Source organism: Somniosus microcephalus, chromosome 29 (assembly GCF_052327205.1).
Source record: "Somniosus microcephalus isolate GS21.2 chromosome 29, FLI_Smic_1.0, whole genome shotgun sequence".
Lineage (NCBI taxonomy): Eukaryota > Metazoa > Chordata > Chondrichthyes > Squaliformes > Somniosidae > Somniosus > Somniosus microcephalus.
The window spans coordinates 37,382,200-37,399,902 of NC_141015.1; the positions used below are offsets into that span (position 1 = coordinate 37,382,200).

General features: G+C 47.8%; 1 protein-coding gene across 2 annotated transcripts in view; it reads right to left on the reverse strand.

Moving 5' to 3' along the window:
* The window catches only part of ret (ret proto-oncogene receptor tyrosine kinase), a 147,893-nt gene that overhangs the window by 40,908 nt on the left and 89,282 nt on the right, over positions 1-17,703 (reverse strand). For both annotated transcript variants that reach the window (XM_085970620.1, XM_085970619.1), the window contains exons 5-6: positions 8,147-8,318; positions 3,827-4,026 (exon numbers count right to left, since the gene is read on the reverse strand). In XM_085970620.1, the coding sequence (XP_085826746.1) occupies positions 3,827-4,026; positions 8,147-8,318 (372 nt within the window). The remainder of the gene's footprint in view (positions 1-3,826; positions 4,027-8,146; positions 8,319-17,703) is intronic.

The window sequence follows — 17,703 nt, forward strand, 5'->3', positions numbered from 1 at the left end:
GTGGAGGGTTCGAACCCCACTCCAGACAGTCCCGACGAGCGGAGACCGGAGCTCCGGCTCGGAATTCCGGGATGGTCTCTAGCGGGATACTCGCATCTGGTGGGTGTGGGTGGCCCCCCTCTCATCATGGGTTATGGGAGCCCTTTAAACCCTCCCGCCATATAAGACTAACTCCCCCTATCAGTTGGTACAGGTAGACTACCTTTTATCCGAACTTCCGAAAACCAAAACCCTCTAAAAACCGAAGGTTTTTTCGTTCAGCGTAAGTCGTGCGCACGACATGACCAGAGTGGCGCATGACTTACGCTGAGCAGAGGGTCAGCGTAAGTCGTGCGCACGACCCCGACCCCCGCCGATGACCCCCCGCGGACCCCCGCCGACCCCCCCGCCGACCCCCCGCGGACCCCCGCCGACCCCGACTCCCGCCGACCCCCCCGCAGACTCCCGCCGACCCCGACTCCCGCCGACCCCCCCGCCGACCCCCCCCCGCCAACCCCGACTCCCGCCAACCCCCCGCGGACCCCCGCCAACCCCCCTGCCGACCCCGACTCCCGCCGACCCCCCGCCGACCCCCCCGCCGACCCCCCCCGCCGACCCCCCCGCCGACCCCCCCGCGGACCCCCCCGCGGACCCTGACCCTCGCCGACCCACCCCCGACAAATTTCCCAGTCTTATAAAATATCTTCCGAAATCTGAAATTTTCCGAAAACCGAAACACGGCTGGTCCCGAGGTTTTCGGATAAAGGATAGTCTACCTGTATAAAGATGGTTACAGCCACAGAAGGAGTGTTCACGTCTTGGCCTGTCAGATGGTTAATCAGCCTACGAATCGTTCCACTACTTCACGCGATTTTCCAAGGGAGGAGTGTGCAGATACGGAATACAATAACATCCCGTCTAACATTAAGGGGAGAAAAACTTTGAGCTGAATCTGAGCTCAGAGATAAAGTGGCAATTTATATTTTTTTGAGTGAATTTTTGGCTCATCGAGATGAAGGGCAGGATTTTAACTCAGGAGTCGGGTAGGAGGCGGGACTACAGCTTTCGGGGTTGTAGTCCCGCCTCCATCGAGATGCGGCCAATCCACGCGATTTTAACTTGATTGACCTTGTTGAGCCCGCCCAGCGGGCTCAGCAGGCCAATTAAGGGCCACCCGGCAACAGGTGACGTCACAGACTGAAATTTCATCTGTCAAGAGGTTTTGACAGATGAAATATCAGCATTTGAAAGCTCTTTGAAGCTGTCAAACACTGACAGTCTTACTTCTAACCTGAGTCCTTCTCCACAGACTCAGTTAGAAATCTCTCCTGCACAGAAAGCTGAAGGCTGTCACTTTTGACAGTTCGCAGCCATTCTGCTTTCTGTGCTGGTGAGATGAGGGACTCCCGAGACCTAAAGGAAGGAAAGCTGAAAAGGTAAGAAAAGGTAATTTAAACTTCTTTAATCACTTTAGACACACCAAACACACTTACCTTTGCACTCATGCACACATCACTCACCTGAACACCGACATCTCGACACCTCCAAGTCCTTCAACCCGACGGCCCACCTCCTCTAACTTGGCGTGGTTTGGAGCCGTCAGGAATCCCACACTACAACCTTAAAAATAGAGATTAGGCTAAAAACTGCCTGTTAACTACCTGTTAACAGGCAGTTAATTGGCACTAATCCCCTTCCCGCCTCGGGGAGGCGGGTCCCAGTGCAGGGCGGGTACCCGCCTCCTTTGAAACTGGCATGGAGGCGGGTTTGGGTGCGGGATGGGGTCGGGACTCCTGATTTTGGGATTTTAACCACCCCCCCCCCACGTCTCCAATCCCGACTCCACGGCCCAATGAAAATCCTGCCCGAAGTTTCTTGGCACTGCTGAGGGGACTACTTTTTTTCCCCAGCCCAGTATAGGTACAACAATAACCATTTATAAGGAGCCAGCACTGCAGTAAAATGTGTTGCATAGAGACAAGATCAGATGCTGAGCATTGATGTAAGAAGAGTTAGGGGAGGTGGCTGAAGATGTGGTCAGAGGGGAGGTTTTGAGGGGGCTTCTGAAGAAGGGGAGAGAAGTAACGAACCAGAGGGGTTCAGGGACAGAGTTCCAGAGTGCGAGGCGAAGATAGATGAAGGAACTACCACCCAAGGTGAAACAGAGAAGGAGGATGCAAAGAAGGCAGACAAGCAGAGGATGCTTTATGGCACACAGGACTGCAGGAGGTTGCAGAGGTTGGGAGGGGAGACACTGTGATCTGATTTGTAATTGAAGACAATGATTTTGAATTTAATGCATTGAGGGATGGGTATAGCAGAGTTAACTGCAGAGCAAAGCTCAGGTTAATCTGCCCCAACACAGCCCAAGCCTCAGGTTTAGCCTGACTGTGGTGAAGCTTTCCATTTCACACAACAGCCATCATGGCGAGAGAGAGAGAAAGAGAGAGAAAGAAAGCGGGAGAGAGAGATCTTTCATCTGAGTCTGGGCTGGATTTAAGCTGAGGTCACTGAGGTAAGAGCAGTTTGCTAACTCAATCCACTCACAGCTGGCTGAAATCAAGTAGCAATATCTGCGGGATGTTGAGGCAATAGAGAGGATACAATGCAGGATTTACCAAAATGCTGCCTGGTATGAGGAAATACAAAAACGAAGAAAGACTTGAAAAACTGGGGGCTGTTTTGTCTGAACAGAGATTTGATAGAGGTGTTTGAAATTATTAAGGGATGAGACAGAGTAGATAGGAAAAGATGCTTTCTAGTGATAGAGGGAACTAGAACAAGGGGACATATATACAAGTATATCGTCGTTCCTTCATCGTCACTGGGTCAAAATCCTGGAACTCCCTCCCTAACAGCACTGTGGGAGCACCTTCACCACACGGACTGCAGCGGTTCAAGAAGGCGGCTCACCACCACCTTCTCGAGGGCAATTAGGGATGGGCAATAAATGCTGGCCTAACCAGCGATGGCCAAATCCCTTGAACAAATAATAAAAAAATATAAGATTAAGAGATTTGCACAGACTGTGAAATGCACTAGCAGAGTTAGTGATTGAAGTTGAGACCATGGCAATATTTAATAGGTAGTTGATGGAAAGGGGAACAGAGCAGTCACCTGGGATTAGGATCCCACTCCTGTGTCAGCCGTGGCTCAGTGGATAGCACCCTCGCTCTGAGTCAGAAGATTGTGGGTTCAAAGTCCCACTCCAGAGACTCGAGCACAAAATCCAGGCTGATGCTCCAGTGTAGTATTGAGGGAGTGCTGCACTGTCGGAGGTGCCGTCTTTCGGATGAGGCGTCAAACCGAGGCCCGGTCTATCCTCTCAGGTGGGCGTAAAAGATCCCATGGCACTATTTCGAAGCAGAGCAGGGTAGTTCTCACCAGTATCCTGGCCAATATTTATCCCTCAATTAATTACCTGGTCATTATCACATTGCTGTGTGTGGGAGCTTGCTGTGCGCAAATTGGCTGCCGCGTTTCCTACATTACAACAGTGACTACACTTCAAAAGAACTTCATTGGCTGTAAAGCACTTTGGGATGTCCTGAGGTTGTGAAAGGCGCTGTAGAAATGCAAGTCTTTCTTTTTTTAATAAATACCAACACAGGCTGGTTGGTCCGAATGGCCGGTTGTAATTTCTATGTAAAAAAAAAAGTCCAGATTCTACAAACTGCTCCCTCAGTAGCAGAGACATAACTCAGGACCAAGATTAATACCACAACACTACACACAGTCAATATTAGATTACATCTGTTTACTAATTGCTCTTAAATGTCCTTATTTGTTCAGATTTTGGCTTTCCTTCCTGCAGAACCCCCAACCATAAAAAAAACACATACATCACCTTTGCAGAACGTCCTGCATTCCGGTTCAGTGAGAAATGGAACGTTTTCTCAGTGAACTCAATGATGATTGGTTGGACAGTGACATTGAAATGAAGCATCACGGAACTGTTTGGGCCACTGCACTCGGTGTCTTGGACCAGGACATCCAAACTGAACGAGCGGTTCTCGGAGATTGACAGGTTTTTCTTCAGTATCAACTCTGAATAAAACATCGTAAAATAAATAGAATTACATCGAGTCTACAGCACAGAAACAGGCCATTCGACCCAAATAAATATAAGATAGTCACTAATAAATCCAATAAGGATTTCAAGAGAAACTTCTTTACCCAGACAGTGATTAGAATGTAGAACTCGGTACCACAAGGAGTGGTCGAGGCAAATAGTACAGAAGCATTTAAGGGGAAGCCAGGTAAACACATGAGGGAGAAAGGATTGGAGGATATGCTGATAGGGTGAGATGAAGTAGGGTAGGAGGCGGCTCGTGTGGAGCATAAATGCCAGCATAGACCTGCTGGGCCGAATGGCCTGTTTCTGTGCTGTAAAATTCTATGTAATTGTTCCATGCGGCGTTTATGCTCCACACGAGCCTCCTCCCACCCCTCTTTAAATCTACCTATCTGTGCATTCACTCATCTACCTTCATTATCTTTAATACTGATCTATCTACTTAATTATTCATCAATTGATCGATCAATACATCTATTATAAGACTTTCAATCCTTCCACTTACGGATGGAAAGGTGTGGATAGGGTGGTTGAGATTTCTTGATATACGCAGACTCCCCCAGTAGCATTTATTGGTAAGATCGGCCCTGGTATGTAGCCTGTTGGAAATAGCAGGGCTTGATGTGCCAAGGGACCTAGGGGGAGAAATTCACTATCGCCCCGTTCGGGGTGCTAATTTTTGAAAGTTTGAAAAGTTAGCACCAGGCGCTAACAATTTCAAACTTTTGAAAAATTCGCCGTTTACGCTCCAAGCAGGAAGTGGAACGCTAAATCAAGCCCTCCACTTCCTTCTTGGAGCGCAATCGGCAGCAGGCGGGGCGGAGACTTCAGCAGCGCTGTACGCTGGGCCGTGCAGTGCCGCCGCGTTCAAAGGCTTCTGCCCCCCCCCTTAAAGGGAAGGGCCGTCACTGCAGGCTTTGCAATTTAAAAAGTACCTATCTGGACCATCAAGGCAGCCGATTTCCCACGCGATCAGCCCGGCACTCAAGCAGAGTGCTGGGCTGATGGATCGCGGGCAGGAACCAGCGAAAAAAACTAGAACAGGAAAGGTAAGTTTTTTTTACTTACCTCGGCCACCTCGCCTTTAATCATCGCCCCCGAAGCGGCCGGCCGCCCGACGCGCGCCTCCTGCAGCCGTCGGTGTTTTTGACCGGCGCTGCTGCAGGGGACGGAAGTCAATTTCGGGTCCGGGCGCTACCGGGGCGATGCGTGCGAACGATGAAGTCACGATCTCCGGGTGAAGGAGATCGGGGCACAACGCCATAGTGCCACCACAAAAGTCCCGCCGAATATGGTGGGAGTCGATGTCAGCACCGCGCTGCGCCCAGTCGCAAAGCTCCCCGTTAGCGCCCCAGGAGGCGCAAAGGCACCCAATTTCGCCCCCTTTTCTTGCTCCACCATTTTGTGTGGTCAATCAATTTCAATCAGTCAAACCCATTGAATTTTGATCCAGCTATTGTTCTAAGGATTGGCCATCGAATAATTTAACCATCAGTGCTTCTATTTATCATCTGTCTCTGCATCATCCATCTATCTCAAGTTTTCAGAGGGCCCGAGACTGTCCACAAGGGGATCCCAAGATGGCTGTGAAGTTCCCCAGGTATCTCTCATCAGACGTCAGGCTGTGAGCACAGTTTCTCGAGAACTTAGTATTCTCTATCTTCTCTATTTGTTGGCTTAGGTTATTCCGGTTGCTGATCTCAGTATGGTTTCTGCAATGATAGCACTGTTGTGGGTAGCTGACACTGTCTTTCAGAAGTTAGGACAAGGGATCTCTGAAAGTGTATATAGTTGAGGTACAGATCAGTCATGATCTAATAGAATGGCAGAACAGGCTCGAGGGGCTGAATGTTCCAGTGTTCATTTGTATTAATATTTGCAGTTGCTCGCTCACACAGAAACGTTAGAAAACCACAGACGTATACGTTCACCCACTACTGATCTGTGTATCTGCCTGCCCATTTTCTATAATGCCCATTTTCTATAAAGCCATGCCTACCTTCTTTCCATGGTTAATCCCTCCATCCCACCATCTCTCCCTGCATTTTTCTTTCCAACTATCTATCAAAAAAATTAGTCTAACTGCCCATCAATCTACCTTAATTCCATCTGTCTCCCCTTCAGTCTTACATAGATTGTTCCATTTTTCTACCCAATTATCCATCTTCTATAATCTGGCTACCCACTACAGAAATATGCACCTTTGTTGATCTGTTGTTATGTTTTGTTCATCCATCCACCCATCGACTGACCCATGCAGCACCCTGTATAATAACACCTTTATCTTTGTGTCAGCCGTGGCTCAGTGGGCAGCACTCTCGCTTCTGAGTCAGAAGGTTGTGGGTTGAAGTCCCACTCGAGAGACTCGGGCACATAATCTAGGCTGACGCTCCCAGTGCAGTGCTGAGGGGGGGCAGCACTGTCGGAGGTGCCATCTTTCAGATGAAACGTTAAACCGAGGCCTCGTCTGCCCTCTCAGGTGGACGTAAAAGATCCCATGGCACTATTCGAAGAAGAACAGGGGAGTTCTCCCCTCTGTGTGCAAATTTGCTGTTGTGTTTCGTACATTATGACAGTGACTACACTTCAAAAAGTACTTAATCGGCTGTAAAGCGCTTTGGGACATCCTGAGTTCGTGAAAGGTGCTGTATAAACACAAGTCTTCCTTTTATTTTAATCAGTCAGCACTTTCAGTGAAGGTACAAGAGGGATAAATTTTCAAGTGTGCGCTGGAACGTGGCCTATCAGTTCAGGAAAGTGGGAGAGAGCTGCCTGTAATGGGCAATCTGCACTGCCAGGATAATTACCCCCAACATACCAGTCAGATTTAAACTGGCCGCTGTTTGTACTTTATTTTTTTCTTACTCTGTTTTCGCAAAATGTGGGGGTACATTATCAACCCGCCGCCTGGTCATAAAACCGGTGTTGCCGATCGACGCAGTTTGAAAATCGGGCATCAAGTTGATAATCTAGCCCTTGGTGTATTGTTAGCCATTGTTTAGTCTTCATGAGGGTCTTTCAGACAAAGCCTAATAGAGTTCAAAACAGTAACTGTTACGGTTCCCAGTGTAGAGCTTGGCATGATCGTCAATCAGGACACAATGGTTAGCGTGCCAGAATTGTGACCCCCATGATTTTCTATCCATTCCTTTTAATGGCTGGAATATCGAGCGTGCTGTCATCCACACACAGATCACTAATGCGCGATTTCCATTCCACAAAGCTCTACGCCAGGAGCACTTAATCGCAAAAGGTTCCCCTACACTGAGCACCTCTAAGTGATTCAGCTTGAAGGACTCTTAAGTAAGTCGCCAGTGCTCTGCCTGCCAGCAAGAAATCAGAGTGGGGAAGATTTCCTGTACGTCCAACAAAATCGTAAAGCTGTTTATAAACACAGCAGGCTGAGATCATCCCTTACCCTCCGCCCCAGAGTTCCTGACCTTTATATTACCATTGGATGTCTCTGTGAGTCCTGGGGCCAGGGAAGTTGCAGAAGTTTTATAAAAGACCCAGCACCACAGCCTATTAATGAGCTGGCTTCTCTTTCAGTTTTCAGATCTGATGAAGGGTCCATGAACCCGCCTTGGGAACATAGGAACAGGAGGAGGCCATTTAGACCCTCAAGCCTGTTCCGCCATTCAATGAGATCATAGCTGATTTGCGATCTAACTCCATATACCTGCCTTTGCCCCATATCCCTTAATACCTTTGGTTAACAAAAATCTATCAATCTCAGGTTTAAAATTAACAATTGATCTAGCATCAATTGCCGTTTGCGGAAGTGAGTTCCAAACTTCTACCACCCTTTGTGTGTAGTGTTTCCTAACTTCACTCCTGAAAGGTCTGGCTCTAACTTTTAGGCAAAGTCCCCTAGCCCTAGACTCCCCAAACAGTGGAAATAGTTTCTCTCTATCTACCCTATCAGTTCCCCTCAATATCTTGAAAACTTGTCCCGTTTCAGATGTTGATGGACCTACTGTGCATCTCCAGCCTTTTCTGCAGCTGTTTCTGACTCAGAGTTTGCAGTCTCTTTTCTTTTTATGTGCCCAAGCCGCGCGTTGCCAAAGGACAGGTTTTTTGGCGAGGGTTTACCGTATCTGTTTACCGTCCCTCGAGCAGGGCTTTCTGCACTGGCGGGGATCTCCAAAGAGGTGGGCTTCACGCTGAAGTTTTCTGTAATCCAAGTGTCATTCCTCGTCACTGTTGTCATGTACTCGGTGGTGCTGTCGGTATCATAGACAAAGAGAGCCGCCACCACCGTGTGCTGCAAAATAAAAACAAGCCTAGAAGCGAGTGTTGCCGATGGCAGTGGATGAAAACTCAATCAGGTAGATCTTAGAATCATAGAACTCAACGGTACAGAAGGAGACTGACATGAATCTTGTCATTCGTATGGAAATGACATGAAATAATACTGGGCGGCCTGCGGGTGGCGCTGTCCAGGGAGAGTATAAATACTTGGGCATGGGCCCAGCTTGTGCAGGACATTCTTTAACAGGAACTAGTGAAGGACACAACTAGATCTCCATGTTGTACAACAGTTGATTAAAGCTTTGTTTAACGCTTAGACCAAGTGCCGAGTAGTTTTCTTACATCAGAGACCATTCGGCCCATCGTGTCTGTGCCGGTCGAAAAAGAGCTATCCAGCCTAATCCCACTTTCCAGCTCTTGGTCCGTAGCCCTGTAGGTTACGGCACTTCACGTACATATCCAAGTACTTTTTAAATGTGATGAGGGTTTCTGCCTCTCCCACCCTTTAAGGCAGTGAGTTCCAGACCCCCACCACTCTCTGGGTGAAAAAAGTTCTCAACTCTCCTCTAATTCTTCTACCAATTACTTTAAATCTATGCCCCCTGGTTATTGACCCTCCCTCTAGGGGAAATAGGTCCTTCTTATCCACTCTATCTAGGCCCCTTATATTATACACCTCAATTAAATCTCCCCTCAGCCTTCTCTGTTCCAAAGAAAACAACCCCAGCCTATCCAATCTTTCCTCATAGCTAAAATTCTCCAGTCCTGGCAACATCCTGGTAAATCTCTCTGTACCCTCTCCAGTGCGACAGTGCAAGATGGGCAATAGAGAGTCGGCAGCTTGTGTTTCATCTCTCCTGATTGAGGTCAATGGAAATAAAAATCGGGAGACTTGTAAAGTGGGCTGCTGACTTGCTATCGCCCATTTTACACTGCCGCACAAACTCAAGATCTACCACCAATGTGTTCGAATGAGGCGCAGGATGGAGTTTGGTACAAGTACATTAAGCATTTGTATGAGAACAGCATCAATCAGAATTTCTCCCCCACTGACGCTAAACTGTGCGCAAGCAGTACTGTACAGGAGCGCGAGGAACAAGCACAGCAGAGGGAGCTGGAAACAGAGTGAGGAGCTCTTGAATGGGACTTTGGTGAGTGTGGGAATTAGGTGCAGAGCGGGAAAGAGGTGCTGAGCAAATTAACCGAGGGACAAAAGCAAAAGAGAAAAAAAGGGAAGGGGGGATTTCAAGGAATTTATTTGAAGGGGATTTGTGTTTGCCTTTCACTTTCTCCTTATGGTAATTAAAAAAAAATTAGTTTATGGGATGTGGGCGTCGCTGGCAAGGCCAGCATTTATTGCCCATCCCTAATTGCCCTTGAGAAGGTGGTGGTGAGCCACCTTCTTGAACCGCTGCAGTCCCGTGCAGTGAAGGTGCTCCCACAATGCTGTTCGGTAGGGAGTTCCAGGATTTTGACCCAGCGACGATGAAGGAACGGCCGATATATTTCCAAGTCAGGATGGTGTGTGACTTGGAGGGGAACTTGGAGGTGGTGGTGTTCCCATGCGCTTGCTGCCCTTGTCCTTCTAGGTGGAAGAGGTCGCGGTTTTGGGAGGTGCTGCAGTGAATCTTATAGCTGGTACACACTGCAGCCACGGTGCGCCAGTGGTGGAGGGAGTGAGTGTTTAAGGTGGTGGATGGGGTGCCAATCAAGCGGGCTGCTTTGTCCTGGATGGTGTCGAGCTTCTTGAGTGTTGTTGGAGCTGCACTCATCCAGGCAAGTGGAGAGTATTCCATCACACTCCTTACTTGTGCCTTGTAGATGGTGGAAAGGCTTTGGGGAGTCAGGAGGTGAGACACTCGCCGCAGAATACCTAGCCTCTGACCTGCTCTTGTTGCCACAATATTTATGTGGCTGCTCCAGTTAAGTTTCTGGTCAATGGTGGCCCCCAGGATGTTGATGGTTAACTCAAACAACCAACCCACTATAAAGTTGCACAAGAATGGAATACTTTATAGAAGTTGTGAGATGTTTGCCTCCCAGACCCAACTTCTGGAAGGTTTCATCTGCAACAACTGCAAGATGGTCGATGCAGTCAAGGCTGGAGTGGGCAACCTTAGTGAGCGACTGGCCAGGCACCAAAATATTAGGAGGGTGAAGTTTTTATAGATGAGGTATTAGAGAAGACGCTGGGGGTCGAAGTAGGAGAGGCGATCCCTGTATGTAAAGCAGGAGGGTGGGTCTTTGCCAGAAAGGGGACCAGAGATGAGTTCGGGTAGTGGGGCAGGAGCAGTCATCCCTGCTGCTCTCCAGCACTTTCTCTCCTCTGGAACGAGGCGATGTGGAGACTCGAGAGATGGCCGTGATAGACGGGGATGCGCCATGCAGTGGGACAATCCTGCAGCCTGTCAGGGAAGGAGGGAGAAGGAGATAGAGTAGCAGACAGGTTGAGGTATTAGGGGATTCGATTGTTCAGTTTACAGAAAGAATTCTGTGCAAACAAATAGTGTGTTGCTTCCCGGGTGCACGAGTCAAGGATCTGAAGTCCCGGGTTGGCAGAATGCTGGAGGTAGTCGGTGAGGAACCAATTGTTTACATCCACGTGGGAACGAATAACATAGGTAGATATAGACTAAATTCAGGGCATTTGAGAGGAAGCTTAAGGGAAGGACCTCAAGTGTAGTAGTATTTGCTGAAATAATACCCGTGGCATGTGCTAGTGAAGAGAGAGAGGGCAATTAGGCACCAACGCATGGCTAAGGCTTTGCTGTAAGGAATCAGGGTTTCGGTTTCTCAAATAATAGGACACCTTTTGGAATAAGGGAGCCTCTGTAGACCAGATGGGCGCCACCTAACTAAAAGTGGGAGTAGAGGTGTTGGCAGGTAAAACAGATAGAATGTTGGGGCAGTGTTTAAACTAGTTATGGGGTGGTTACAGAAGGTGCAAAAGAACACACTGGAGCAAAACCTGCAGGTGTACCAGTGAAAACACAAATCAAAGTTTAATAAGTCTAATTCCAATGGTGGGAGATAAACAAAGTAAAAATGTTAATAAAGCAAATGAGAAAGGTCAAAAGCATTGGACCAATATTCCCCCTAAGGAGCGAGGCCGCGCACCGATCGCGAGGTCCCGCGCAGGCCCCTCAACAGCTGGAAGAGATACCACGCAGCAGGAAGGGCCCGCACAGGGAAAAAAATTAGAGGGAACATTGATTGGAGCTGTGCGTTAATGCAAGATATCTAACAAACAAGATGTATGGCCTGGAAGGCCATGTAGGGGTTAGATTGGCCATCATTAGCATCACAGAGACACGGTGGAATTTAAAAAAAAAATTCGTTTATGGGATGTGGGGGTCGCTGGCAAGGCCAGCATTTATTACCCATCCCTAGTTACCCCTTGAGAAGGTGGTGGTGAGCCGCCTTTTTGAGTCCGTGTGGTGAAGATGCTCCCACAGTGCTGTTCGGGAGGGAGTTCCAGGATTTTGACCCAGCGACGATGAAGGATCGGCGATATATCTCCAATATGACTTGGAGGGAAACTTGGAGGTAGTGGTGTTCCCATGCGCCTGCTGCCCTTGTCCTTCTAGGTGGAAGAGGTCACGGGTTTGGGAGGTGCTGCCAAAGAAGCCTTGGCGAGTTGCTGCAGTGCATCTTGTAGATGGTACACACTGCAGCCACGGTGCGCCGGTGGTGGAGGGAGTGAATGTTTAAGGTGGTGGAAGAGGTGCCAATCAAATGGGCTTGATTGATTCCAATTAATGGGATACATACCTGGAAGGATATAACTTGTTCATCAGAGACAGTATCAATGTTGTGGTGGTGAATGTCAATGTTGACAGTGGTGTAGTGGTATATATAAACTCCAGTATTCAGGCATAAGTGAGAGAGAATATAAAAAAGGAAAGGGCAATCACTGAATCAGATGGGTGGAATTAATAGATGGTAACTGAGGTAAATTATTACTGGAGAGGTGCCTGGGGACCGGAGAAAGGCAGATGTTACTCCTATTTTTGGAAAAGGTAGCAAAAGTGAATCAGGAAACTACAGACCAGAGTGTTTGACGTTCATTGTGGGTAAAGTTACGGAAATCCTTACTAAGTATAAGACCATGGAGCATCTGGATGGAAATAAAATCATAAAAGATTGGAAATATGGGTTGATGAAGGGGAGTTCTTGCCAACCTAACTTACTGGTTATCTTTGAGGGTGTGACAAAGAAGCTTGATAGGGGTAAAGCAGTGGATGTGGTGTACTTGGATTCCAGTAAGACCTTTGGAGAGCTGCGCAAATTGGCTGCCGCGTTTCCCACATTACAACAGTAACTACACTCCAAGAGTACGTCATTGGCTGTAAAGCGCTTTGAGACGTCTGGTGGTCGTGAAAGGCGTTTTATAAATGTAGCCAAGTGGGGAAAATGCAGTGAATATTTAAGTCCACTAGATGGCACGGTTCATTTTCCCCTTTAGTAATTTGAACAAGGAGAAAAGGGTTATGGGTAGGACCATGTGATGCCAAAGGAACCTCCCCTTTCTTCACAGCTTCCATTTTCTACATCCAGCGTGAGAGATTGCTCTGAGAGAGCTGGGGTGAATATGACTTTTGAAATGAACTTATTCTGTGTAAAGTACAACTAAAACAGTATTAAGTGCAACCCAGACATAGTTTTAAAGTGATATTGTTTCCCAAATCACTCGATACCACGGGGATGCTTGCAGATTGTCCCACCATGTGCTGGTGTTAACACTTGCTAAAATTGTTGTTGAGTCCTTGGGGGCTACGTTGCGAATGAGTTTAATATCCTGTGTTTTCTTGTAAGATGTAACAAGTGATAACGGGACATAAGAATGTATTGTACTATTGGTTTTGTTTTGTATAATGAGTGTTAGCTAACTAACTAACTGCACCTGTGGTTTGCCTTGTGTTCTGTTCTACAGCAAGCCACTGCCGTATTTTATCGACTGTGTTTTCTTGTATTTGCCGTATTTCCGTCTTTTCCATATTTTATACAATTAAATGTGGTTTTATGTATTTACAACTACATCCTAAGCCTAGAACCCAAGTTATCAATTCAGAATAAAAAACCCCAGAAAAAAAGAAAGTTCTGTGTCCTGTGCTGCTCCATTTCGCCAGGCTACACATTTTGATACCAGGAGTGGGGTCTGTTAGCTTGGAGTTTCTCAGGCTCGGTAAAGAAAATATACATAAAATACGGCAGTGGGGGAAGAGCGGTGTGGTGCCAAGTGGACCTGGAGACGGACGGAGAGTGCTGCCTGGGGTTGCTAAGGAGGACCAGACCAGACAGACGGGATCCAGAGGGCGCCAGGACCAATCTGGGAGAGGACCCATCAAGGCACCGAGGAGGGACACCATTGGAGAAGAATCGTCGCAGCTGCCATCCCATTCAGTGGCTTTCAGGGACTTGTGAACTGAGTCAAAATGTTAGAGTCTCCTGATGAGGAGGTTGGAGCTCACACTTCGGATGTTGAGGACAATACCTCTAGTGTGGGTGAGGGCAAAAGGATAGATGAACTCAAGTCACAGATTTCAGAGTTGAAAAAAAACCATGACCAAGCAATGGCAATTATTGCCACTCTAGGTAATGGGGCAGCCCTACAGGAAATTAGGTTACGGTTGGGTGGAGAGTCTAAGCAGCCCAGTGACCTGTTCAGTTACCTAAGGGGGGCTTTCACCGAAAAACGCAGTGAGTCTCAGCTGTTAGAAACTTTCTATGGACGCAAGCAAGAAGAGGGTGAAGATTTCCAAGAATACTCACATGCACTCTCTCAGATTATTAGAGCTGTAGTAAAGCAATCACCTGATGCTGTGCCGAACACAAAACGGGTTGTCAGAAACAGATTTGTTGATGGTGTTAGAGATCCCTCACTCCGGAGAGAGTTGCGCAAGTTTGTACGAGGCAACCCCCAGTCTACCCTGTTTGATGTACGTGAGGAAGCTGTCTTATGGTCCTTAGAAGACCAGCCCTGTAGCACTAAAGTTGCAAAGAGCAAGAATGTAGTGTGTGACAGTACGGGGAGGGATCTTCAGTGTTCTGCCATTGGGGTACCAGGCAGCCAGGCTGTCACTTTACAGGATGTTCTTAAAGTGGTGGCGGAGCAGGGTAAAGCTATCGGGGAACTAACAGAGGCAGTACGGGGTCTTGCTCTACAGAAGGAAAACACTGGTAATGACAAGGTTGGGAAACCTAGAGCCAAGCCAAAGTTCACTGATGAAGGTCAGCCTATTTGCTTTAAGTGTAACGGGGCGGGACACATTGCCAAACAGTGTCCTCAGAAGCACAAGGTAGCAAACACATCCACCGATACCGGCTGGGGTGCAGGAAAACTAACTCCCTCGATTGCCATGAGCCGGGCAATGCGAGGAAAACCTGCAGGCTCTCAGAACAGTACTTGTATTCGTGACAGATTTCTTGACCGTGCAATAGGTAAATGTCCAGTAGTAGATCTCAAGATTGGGGGGGTTACTGCTAACTGTTTACTGGATACCGGGAGCCAAGTCAGCACTATTACTGAAGGTTTTTTCAGAGAGCACCTACTTGGGAGGGATGAGGATATGCTGTCTACAACCGGGTGGCTTAAGATCACTGCCGCCAACGGGTTGGACATTCCCTACTTGGGCTACCTTGAGTTAGACGTTGAAACTATGGGCATAACCTTACCCGAGTGTGGTTTCCTGGTAGTCAAAGAGCATCAGCAGTCACAGCCTGCAGCATCAGGTCTTATTGGTATGAACATCATCAGCTGATGCAGACAACTAGTTCATGCTGAGCTTGACACTACTCTAGGGGGAAAGTTAGATTCAGATTGGAGGGAAGCATTTCAGCAAGTACAACAGTGTAACATCACTCCAAGGTCATCTTCTGTCCGTGTAGCTGGTCGGGGTTCTGTACATGTGCCTGCGTCTTCCATAGCTACAGTCTATGTAAAGGGACTTAAAACTCAGTCAGGTGACAGCACTAAAATGCTGTTGGAGCCAGGTAACACACCATTGCCAGGTGGCCTGGTAGTTGTCCCCACTCTAGTTGAATCAAAGGGACATTTATTTCCAGTGCAGGTGGTAAATTTCTCTGAGGAGGATGTGTGGTTAAGCCCCAGGACCAGGCTTGGTATTCCGACTCAGGCAGAGTGTGTAGACAAGGACTCCTGTGAGGTGCGATTTCAACGCATCTCCGCTGACACAGAGGAAGTAACTGTTGGCAGAAAAGAAGGACAGATGACAGACCAAGACATTCAGTTGCTTTTGGACAAACTACACATAGGTGGCACACAGGGCCAACAAGCAGAGTTAGGTGCACTTTTAGCCAGGTATTCGGAAGTATTTGCTTTTAAGGATGAGGACCTAGGCTACACTGATAAAGTTGAGCATGAGATTAACTTGGTAGATGACGCACCAGTTACAGAGCCATACCGTCGTGTCCCACCTACACTGTACAAAGAGGTGAGGGACCACATCACTAAGCTTCTAAGAAAGCGTGTCATCCAGGAGAGCAATAGTTCATACGCTTCACCCATAGTGGTAGTTCGTAAGACTGATGGAGACATACGACTATGTGTTGACTTTAGGAAACTAAACTCAAAAACCAGACGTGATGCATTTCCTTTGCCCCGCATTGACGAGAGTTTTGATGCCCTTCATGGTGCAAAGTTCTTCTCAACCATTGATCTTGCAAGTGGGTACCACCAGGTTGCTGTTCGTGAAAGTGACAGGCCTAAGACTGCTTTTACAACTCCTTTTGGCCTTTTTGAGTACCTCAGAATGCCTTTTGGTGTCTGTAACGGACCTGCGACTTTTCAACGACTTATGCAAGCGACTATGAGCGACTTAGTGTTCCACATCCTATTGGTGTATTTAGATGACATCCTTGTGTTCTCTCAGACCTTCCCGGACCATTTAGAGAGGCTTGAGACAGCTCTAAGACGACTGAAAGAGACAGGCTTGAAAGTAAAGCTTGAAAAGTGTCACTTCCTGCAGCAGGAAGTCAGGTTCCTTGGGCATCAAATTTCAGGGGAGGGTATAGGGACAGATCCAGAGAAAATTGCCGCCGTAAAGAAGTGGCAGGTCCCCAGTACAGTCAAAGATCTGAGGTCATTTCTTGGCTTCTGTAGTTATTACAGGAGGTTCATTGAGGATTTTTCTAAACGAGCTGGCCCTCTCCATGACGTAGTCAATGCATGCCTTAGGGAAGACAGCCCAGCAAAACGGTTGTTTGAAGGTTCATGGACAGCTGAGTGCCAAGCTGCTTTCGAACAGTTGAAAGAAAAGCTGATCAGTGCTCCAGTGTTAGGTTACGCAGATTTCACTCAGCCTTTCATTGTAGAGACGGATGCCAGTAACCTAGGATTAGGTGCCATCCTCCACCAGCAGCAGGGAGATAGGAAGAGAGTGATAGCATATGCCAGTAGGAGGCTCTGTAATGCTGAAAGAAATGACAGAAACTACAGCAGTATGAAACTAGAGCTCCTCGCCCTCAAATGGGCTGTTTCAGAGAAATTTCGAGGTTACCTTCTAGGTTCCAAGTTCACTGTCATAACAGATAACAAAACCCTGTGTCACCTTTCTACAGCTAAGTTAGGTGCTGTTGAGCAAAGATGGGTGGCTCAGTTAGCTGTTTTTGACTTTGACGTCAAGTACCGCCCAGGCCGCTGTAATGCAGCAGCAGATGCCCTCTCTCGGCAGCCGTTAGCAGGGGAGCCCGAGTCAGACAGTGGGGATGCAGACTATGATGATTGTGTGGCCATATGTAATGTCATTCACAAGGGAACAGCTCTAGGACCAGACTTAGTGACAGCAGGAGTCAAGTGCTGTAAAGTCAGACAGATCCGTGTTTCGGACGCAGAAGAAAGTACTGAGCGTAGTGAGTCGCAGGGTAACACACCAACACTTCCCGGTTACTCTAAAGAGGAACTACGTAAGTTTCAGGACACAGACCCCACCCTCAGCATGTTTAGGAAGTTTTGGGGTGAGCAGCGAAAGCCAACTTACAAGGAGAGGTCGCAGTTATCCAAGCTAGTATTATCCACGTTAAAGCAGTGGCACCGTATTTGTGAGCAAGATGGCTTATTGTACCGTGTAATCGAGGATGTCCATGTTGGTGAATGTTACCAGCTACTACTGCCCTCTTGTTTGAAAGAAGTCGTGCTTGAAGGTGTGCATGATCGTATGCGCCATCAGGGAATAGAGCGCACACAGAACCTTTTGAGACAGAGATGTTTTTGGGTTGGGATGTATGAGGATGTGGAACAGTGGGTCAAGAAATGCGAGAGGTGTGTTTTGACAAAAATGCCCCACCCCAAGATACATGCCCCTATGAAATCATTTCTAGCCTCCCGGCCCCTTGAAGTAGTTGCTGTAGATTTCACCATGCTGGAACCGGCCTCTGAT